The sequence below is a fragment of the Plectropomus leopardus genome, chromosome 16, assembly GCF_008729295.1.
Source record: "Plectropomus leopardus isolate mb chromosome 16, YSFRI_Pleo_2.0, whole genome shotgun sequence".
Taxonomy (NCBI): domain Eukaryota; kingdom Metazoa; phylum Chordata; class Actinopteri; order Perciformes; family Serranidae; genus Plectropomus; species Plectropomus leopardus.
In genome coordinates, this window is record NC_056478.1 from 2,959,906 (window position 1) to 2,968,390 (window position 8,485).

An 8,485-nucleotide genomic window follows, 5' to 3' on the forward strand; every position below is an offset into this window, starting at 1 on the left:
AGAGTGAGAAAAAAAAATCGGACGACTTTTCTCAGGTTTTATAGGGTTAATCTTAATCTTGAAACTAAATTTAGTAAGCTTATTTTTAAAGAGAATAGTCCCATAAATTAATACATTTAATTATATATTTTATTTTGTTGGTAACTTTTATACACTTATTATAAACAGTAATTTGGGGTTGAAATTAAAATGGTCACAACAATTAAGTAGTTATGTTTTATTATTATCATTATTATTATTATTATTATTATTATTATTGATGAGAACCTGTCATTCAAACCTTACATTAAAATCATTGTTACCAAACAGAAAAATAAGATTAAGTTTCTTTTTCAAGAATATATCCTATTTCTACCCCCAGGAAAGAAAACAGCTCTCTTGTGCAATAATACTTAAAATTATTTGCATTGTCCAAAACATTAAACAAAAGCTGACCAAAAATTAATAAGAGGACACAGGATGGCCAAAACTGGTATGAAATCAGATTTATTCCAGATGTTCTGGTGGTACAAATCAAGATAAATCTGATTGTCCCGGTTTATTGTTTATTCAGAGTGGAAATGAAGTGAAGCAGGATCAAAACACCATTTTCTCTCAGAACAAGAGAAGAAAAAAGAGGATCCCAAAAATCACACAGTGTTACATGTGGCTGCTTTTGATGAATGCACGACAAAACGACACAACAGAAGAAGACACAGCAGAGAGGAGGAGTTACGTCGTGTTTGCTTTATCAACTCAAAACCAACCCCAACGCTCGCACCTCCTTCTGAGCAAACTGCTGTCGGCGTTTTGTGTGCAGCGATTGTTGTAAGGACTCTCCGTCATGACACTACAAGCAGGCGATCTTCTTGTCTGCATGGCAGCAGATCCAGCAACCAAAAGACAGCCAGGCTGACTGATCAAAGGAAGAGAGGACTGACTCATCGCTCTGCTGCTCTTTGTTTCTGATCGAGTAACTTCACTGCCTCTGATTGTATTTTGATGTAATCTCTGACTCTCTGTAGGTGTGGCTCCAGGGAGAGAGGTGGTGGAGTTTATTGAAGCTTTTAGAGGTTGTCAGGCAGAGGGGAGGGACGAGAGGAGGAGAACAAAATGAGGGAGGAAGGAAAACGGAGAGAAAGGCAGGTGTTGTTTTTAATAGCGAGAGGAGGAGGTGGACATTTGGCTTGTTTTTGAGTAGACCATGGTGCCGCCTCCGCGCATGCTGCCACTGCTTATGCCGCTGAAGCCGCCGCCGCCGCCGCTGCTGAAGCCGCCGCTGCTGAAGCCGCCGCCGCCGCTGCTGAAGCCACCGCTGAAGCCACCGCTGAAGCCACCGCCGCCACTGCTGTAGCCGCCGCCGCTGTAACTGCCGCCGCCCAAGCCGATGCCGCCAATGCCGCCTCCGCCCATTCCACCAGCACCTGTTGATGAGAAAAACACATTTTGAGATGCAAAAGCATGAATTTGAATTTCCATCGAACTAATCAACCAAATTTTATCTCAAGTGTTCTCATATTCATGTTTCATATTTTCACAAACTTGCATAGTTAGTCGTAGAGATTTATATCAAAACATACCGTAGCTGGTGGTTTGGGTCTGGATGTGAACTGTTGCTTCTGGACCGCCGGAGTCAATTCTGCAGAGAGGTACATAAATGAGCAACGTTAGCCGCTGATGTTGCTCTCTGCATAATGTAATACAACACACTCATGATAATTATCAAAACATGGATGAATGTAAGCTTTCTCAGTCTTTATGAAAATAAGACAGAGGTTGTTATGTTTGGCTGAATCGACCGATTGTCGGTCCTCTATCATTTCGGTTTTGTTAAAAATCTAGGTGTGATATTTGACAGCTCCTTCAAATTAAATAAAAACAAATTTGTCCAGACATCAAAACTATTCAAGACACTGAGCCAAAGCAGAGGCCGAACACTCACCGAAAGAGCGCGACAGAATAATTCATGCTTTTATAACCTCTCGGCTAGAGTACTATGATCCTGGTTATTGTTCCGGTAAGAAGACGTGGGGCAGCGTTTTGTACAAACCGCAGACAACAAAAGGGCAACTGCTTTACACCCACATAAAAAGAATAACAACACCGGTATCGGCCGTCCTCCACTGGCGCCTCCTTATCTAGCAGAACTTGTATCTTCATACTGCTGTTCGAGCACTGAGGTCGACCCTCTTCTAGTTGCCGATTTAAGCTCAACACCTTCATTGACTTGACTACTGTTTCATTGTCTTTTGAAGCCAAAATAGTTAAGATTTTACCTCATTTCCTCTCCTTCCAGAAGCTTCTTGTAGGTGGCAATCTCAATGTCCAGAGCCAGCTTGACGTTCATGAGCTCTTGGTACTCGCGGACCTGGCGTGCCATGTCCTGTTTGGCCTTCTGCAGGGCTTCTTCCAGGTCTCTAATGCGGCACTTGGCGTCTTTTACAGCCAGCTCGCCGCGCTCCTCAGCCTCTGCGATCTGGGCCTCCAGCTTTGCACGCTGAGAGGGTGTGAAGTTAGCAACGGCTTCAGAAGTGGTATTTGTAAATCAAAACGCTTTCTACATGTTCAGTAACGGTTAAAAAAAAAACAAATTGTATCTGCGATTATAATCATACAGACAAATGTAATGGTAAGCTTACCTGTGCCTTGACCGCCTCAATCTCGCTCTGGAGGCGGCTGATCATGCGGTTGAGCTCAGCAATCTCACTCTTGGTGTTGCGAACGTCTTCTCCGGTCTGACCTACGCTGGCTTGCAAGGCCTCATACTGAAGAAATAAGATTAAAAATAACTCTTATTGCAGATTCCAGACCGGCCTCGTCACTTTTATTTGACACTGCAGGTTGTGCGTCGTTGGTGTGATTGATTTCTCCTTCTACCTACCTTCTGCGTATACCATGATTCTGCTTCAGCACGGCTGCGTTCAGCCATCTCCTGGTACTGAGCCCTGACGTCAGCTATAATGGCGTCCATATCCAGTGTTCGGTTGTCATTTATCTGCAGAATGACTGAGGTGTCCTTGATCTGTCCCTGGAGCTCACTCAGTTCCTGCAAAAGAGATATGTGTCATTTTTTAAAGATGTAATTAAAAGTGTTAGGGACTGAAGGCGATACAGTTATTATTTCTAGATCATTCCATTAGGTCCCTCTTGAAAAATTGCATTCATGAGTGAGAGAGAGAGAGCAGGGTCAAAGTGACCTTGACCTTTGACCACCAAAATCTAATGCGATCATCCTTAAATTTCACGTTGACGTTTGTGCCAAATTGAAAAACATTCCTTAACGTGTTCTTGGGCTACTGCATTCACAAGAATGGGATGGAACAGGTCACAGACACCTTGACTTTTGACCATCTACCACCAAATTATGATAAGTTAATTCAAGAGTCCAAGTGGATGTTTGTGCCAAATTTGAAGAAACTTTATGAAGGCAGTCCTGAGATTATGCATTCACAAGGAAGAAATAGACACATGCTCACAATGTCCTTCGACCACCAAAATCGAATCATTTCGTTATTGAGTTCACTTGAACGTTTGTGCCAAATTTGAAGAAATTCTGTTCAGGCGTTCTTGAGATAACACGTTCACGAGAATGTGGCATAAGTGTAGACAGACAAACAAATGCCTCTGGCCACAGCTATTGTTGACATTATAGGCTACTGAGGCTCAAAAATGAAATAAAAACTTGACACAGTGCTGTATCTCGGTTCCCAACCCAACACTTCTATGAGGCAAAAACTGTTGATGAAAAGACATTTAAAAAAAAAACAGAAATTTTATGGTAACGAGAGGGGGAGAGTGTAAAAGTGTGCCTTTTGATCATTGGTGATTTCATAAGTGTTTCCCTTAAAATGAGAGCAAAGAAACAGTTGTGTTAGGGATCAGGTGTGGTTCAGTTTTCTTACCGCGTCATAGACAGTTCTGAGGAAGTTAATCTCATCCTGGAGGGCATCAACTTTGGCCTCCAGCTCAATCTTGTTCATGTAGGCTGCATCTACATCCTGTCAGTAGAGAAGAAGAAAATGGTCTGCATTGATAAAGGGCCAGATGAAGAAAATAACACATCGCTCCCTGTTGTAAATTTCATGGCAGAGTGACAACCTCTTTTAGAGCAGATAAACTCTCACCTTTTTCAGGAGCACAAACTCATTCTCCGCAGCAGCACGCTTGTTGATTTCATCTTCATACCTGATGCACAAACAGTTGAAATATTAGCTGATGAAAAACTGACTATGGGCATCGGCTAAGTCTTTCTCATAAGGCACACATTATTTTCGTCTGTTGTATTTAATTATTTCTGCATACTGGGGTTCCTAAACAGTCTCTAAAAAACATAAATGTATGGTATGAATGGAAAGCTGAGTCTCTTGTAGATTCAATGAGCCCAGTCATATTCACAAGTCATGATTTTAGCCTCATGGTTGGGAATTCATTGTACTGAGACTTTTGACCCTTCGACCACCAAATTTTAATAGGTTCATTTTTGAGTCCAATTGGACATTTGTGCCAAATTTGGGGAAATGTTCTCAAGGTGTTCTTGGGACATCCCATCTGAATAAGATAGACACAAGGTGGCCTTTCACCACCAAAATCTAATCAGTTCATCATCAAGTCCGAGTAGGCTTTCAGCCAAATTGGGAAAAAAAAACCTTAAAGTGTTCTGGGGTTACTGCTTTTGCAAGAAAGGGATTGACCAGGTCACAGCGACCTTGACTTTTGTACATCAACCACAAAATTCTTATCAGTTTATTCTTGAGTTCAGTTCAGGTTTGTGCCAAATTTGAGGAAATTGCCCCCATACAGACCTCGATAGCTTTGTTTTCTGTGCTGGAATTAACTCACTTCTTCTTGAAGTCCTCCACCAATCCCTGCATGTTCCTCAGCTCTCCCTCCAGCTTGACCTTTTCATTGCCAAGCCCGTCCAGCTGTCTGCGGAGGTTACTGATGTAGGCCTCGAACATGGCATCCATGTTGGAGCGGGTGGTGGTCTGGTCCTGCAGCAGGCTCCACTTGGTCTCCAGCATTTTGTTCTGCTGCTCCAGGAAGCGGACCTAAAAGGTAAAGTCATTTGCGATGTTTAGATCCAATCTTGCTTGGAGAGTATCACTCTGACCATGTACACAAAACACTGCTAATCCGATTATATAATTAATCAAATAATAAACACAGAATGAAAATGATCCATAACTATAAACTGGTGTACTCGTCATTTTCTGTCATCAGATAGGCAAAAAAGCATATCGCAAAACACAACAACAAAAGAGAAAACACAACAGCAAATCACAAAACTATGGTGCCCCTAAAGCTCCAGGTGATTTATTTTTTCTCTTGACTTCACATGTGCATGTTCTACCTATATGCTACCTGAACCCGTTGACAATCAGATTATAATTCAGCAAATGACGTCACTTCGTTATAAGGGGGAAAGTCCACACACAACTAGCACACTGGGATTTCCATTGCTTTGCATAAATTAATGTTTTTACTTCATGCTTGATTGTGTTCAACCCAAGCTAACAACCATAATATTTGTAAAATATTTTTTGTAGAAATAATGTTAGCCTTGGGTTTGCAAATGCCTTTTTTAAAGTGTGAGCACACAACTTTTAAACTAGCTCGCACTAGCTAGTAACACTAGCTTCAGCTTCTTCATCATAACAGAATACGTTAACTTTCACCTTTGCTCATTTTAGGAGGACGGCCACAAGAAAAACATATTCTTTGTGGAAATTATTGAACAGAAAATGGATTGTAGTTTTTTGTTTCTGGTTGCCAGCTTTAGTGCACTAACATTAGCGAGTCTTCATTTCCCCAGGATTGCATTGTGAAAGCGTGGGCTTACGGGAAACTAATCTGTACAAACAAAAGAACATGTTTTCCTGCATTAGCCTTTCCGAGCAGTGGTTCATGTCACTACGTTGTGTTCAGATCAAAAGGTTGATGAGCGAACAGCTTAGCTACTGAGGCTAGCTTGCTAGCTAGTAACAAATATCTGAAAATATTTGAAAATCTAAACAAAGAGCAAATTTTCTTGCTCTGGCCTTCCTAAAACGAGCAGTGGTGAAAGTCACAAATGTTCTTTTTTGATCAATAAGTTGATAAGGAGACACTATTAGCTTACATTGGCTTGCATTAGCTAGTGATAACTAATGAAAGCTAGCATAAACCAGCCTCAGCTAATGCTAGCTAGCAAGCTAGCTAGTGGAAAAGTTGTCTTCTTCCTATTTAAAGAGACACACCAATTGCAAACGCAGGGCTATTGGTGACATCAATTTTTCAGTGACAGAATTATAAACTTGTGAGTGGCCAAATGAAAAAACGATTGACCACGCCTTCTCAAAGTCTCCAGTGTGCAGAGACACAAACTTGTCTTTGGTATGGGTCATAATAAGCTGCTAACCAACTTTGAAACTAATAACACAGGGAGCCCATGCATTTATTAATCTGCCAAACTGAAAGCACGTTCTTTGCTTTACACCCCGTTTGTGATTTTAAAACACTTTTTTCAAAACTGTTAACACAACTCACTGCTTTACACTCACTTTGCATTTCTTGCAACTGTAAACATTGGTCCTTACATTGCTCCACTATTTTTACCTATTGACACTCCACATTGACACATTTTAAAACACTTCCAGGTAATGAGTTGTGCATGTGTGTTTCCTTTTCCCAGTGTGTGGATGCACTGCAAACCACAAATGTTTCTCATTCATACTGTCAGTGTGAAGTAGGTGCTGAAATAGTGGCTTGTGTGTGCTGTATTGATGCAAAAGCACAATTTTGAAGAACTCTGCAAAAATTGTTTGCGTTTGCACAATATGTATAATGTTTGGCTAGTTTGGTGTAAAGTGTTGTAAAAAAATAGTCCACAGTTTCAAAGATAGTCCCTAAACAATCTGACCCCCCCCCCCCCCAAAAAAACAACAACAACATATATTCCTAATATTTCATGTTCCCCTGATTGTTCTATTGACATCATGCCGAAGTATCCTTGGGCAAGATACTGAACCCCAAATTGCTCCAGATGGCTGCTGTGTGCCTGGTCACTGAGCAGCAGGTGGCACCATGTGTGAGAGACGTGACATGCAGTATGAAAGCACTTTTGAGTGCTGAGAAGACTAGAAAAGCGCAATACAAATGCAGTCCATTTACCGTCCATTGTTTAAACCAGTTATTATATCATAAGCACTCACAAGTGGAAATGGCATGGAACATGAATATAGAAAAAAGCTACTCACTTGGTCAATGAAACTGGCGAAGCGGTTGTTGAGATTCTTAATCTGCTCTTTCTCCTGGATTTTGACATTCTGGATGTTGGGGTCGATTTGCACATTTACCGGGGCCAGTAGGCCCTGGTTGAACGTTACTTTTTCGATGGGCATTCCCAAACCTCCTCCTCCCATACCTCCTCCTCCTCCGATACCTCCATAACCTCCTCCTCCAAAACCTCCTCCTCCAAAACCTCCTCCTCCATAACCTCCTCCTCCATAACCTCCTCCTCCATAACCTCCTCCTCCAAAACCTCCTCCTCCATAACCTCCTCCTCCATAACCTCCTACTACACTTTGTGTAAAGCCTCCACCCCTGCCTCCAGCTGCACCACCTAGACCATAACCACCAAAGGAAATAGTTTTGCTGAAACTCATACCACCAGCACCACCACTGCGGCCGCCGCCAACACTTGAGATCCTGGATCCACGGGACAGCACAAGAGATTGTGAGGAACCTATGCGGGGACCTGCACCACCAACTGAGAGTCGCTGTGAAAAAGAGGATACACCTGATCCACCTATACTTTGTCTAGACGCCATAGCTGTTTTTGTTTCCTCTAAAAGAGAAAGATTCACAGAGAAAAGGGGATGCAGAGAGAGAGGTTTGGTGGAGCAATGGAGCACACTAAGAGGAGAGTCCCTCGAAGTATCCTCTCCCTGTCCGTGATGGGTTTTTATCTGCCTTCGACTATGGAGGAGGTCCGGATGAGCTCCACCTCCCCTGCACCGCACCCTCAACCCTCCTCCAATAACCTGGATCCTGGAGGGTGCACTCGCAGGCAGGTGGATTGGCTCGGAGCAGCTCAGCCTGTCTGACAGGTAAAGGTGCCACCCCTGCAAAGTGATCATGGCTCGACACACCCAAGTTACTGGCAAAGGGATGGCATCAGAGCCCCGGAGGAAAGACAAAATTGGCAAAGACATTTGTACTTGATTACCATTTTGAAAGGTGTAGGAGGCTGAAGGAGTGGCAGGGTGGAGTGGGGACCTGTGCAATCTATAATTTTCTGCTTTTCATCACCTTGCAAGATAATTCAGAGCTCCAACTTAAGTTTAAATTTGTAAAAAAATTCCCTGGATTTGCAAAATACACTCAGACCAGCTCTTGTTCAAGTTGACCCTAAACACACTTGAATATATGCATGTAAATTTATGTTTGCATTTGTGCAGATTCCTGGAGACATGAAAGTTTCCACTATGCTTATAAAGGAATTAATGCTCAAAAAAACAGAAGCACT

The 8,485-nt window shown here is 42.3% G+C and overlaps 1 protein-coding gene across 1 annotated transcript; it reads right to left on the bottom strand.

The window, feature by feature from the left end:
* Positions 1-470: 470 nt before the first annotated feature.
* Positions 471-7,909, bottom strand: LOC121955316 (keratin, type II cytoskeletal cochleal-like). Its single transcript, XM_042503207.1, has 9 exons — positions 7,215-7,909; positions 4,819-5,027; positions 4,104-4,164; positions 3,882-3,977; positions 2,861-3,025; positions 2,619-2,744; positions 2,256-2,476; positions 1,560-1,618; positions 471-1,403 (listed from the first exon to the last, which is right to left on the bottom strand). Exons 1-9 carry the CDS (start codon positions 7,785-7,787, stop codon positions 1,135-1,137), a joined length of 1,779 nt encoding a protein of 592 aa, XP_042359141.1. The 5' UTR covers positions 7,788-7,909; the 3' UTR covers positions 471-1,134.
* Between the last annotated feature and the right edge of the window lie 576 nt (positions 7,910-8,485).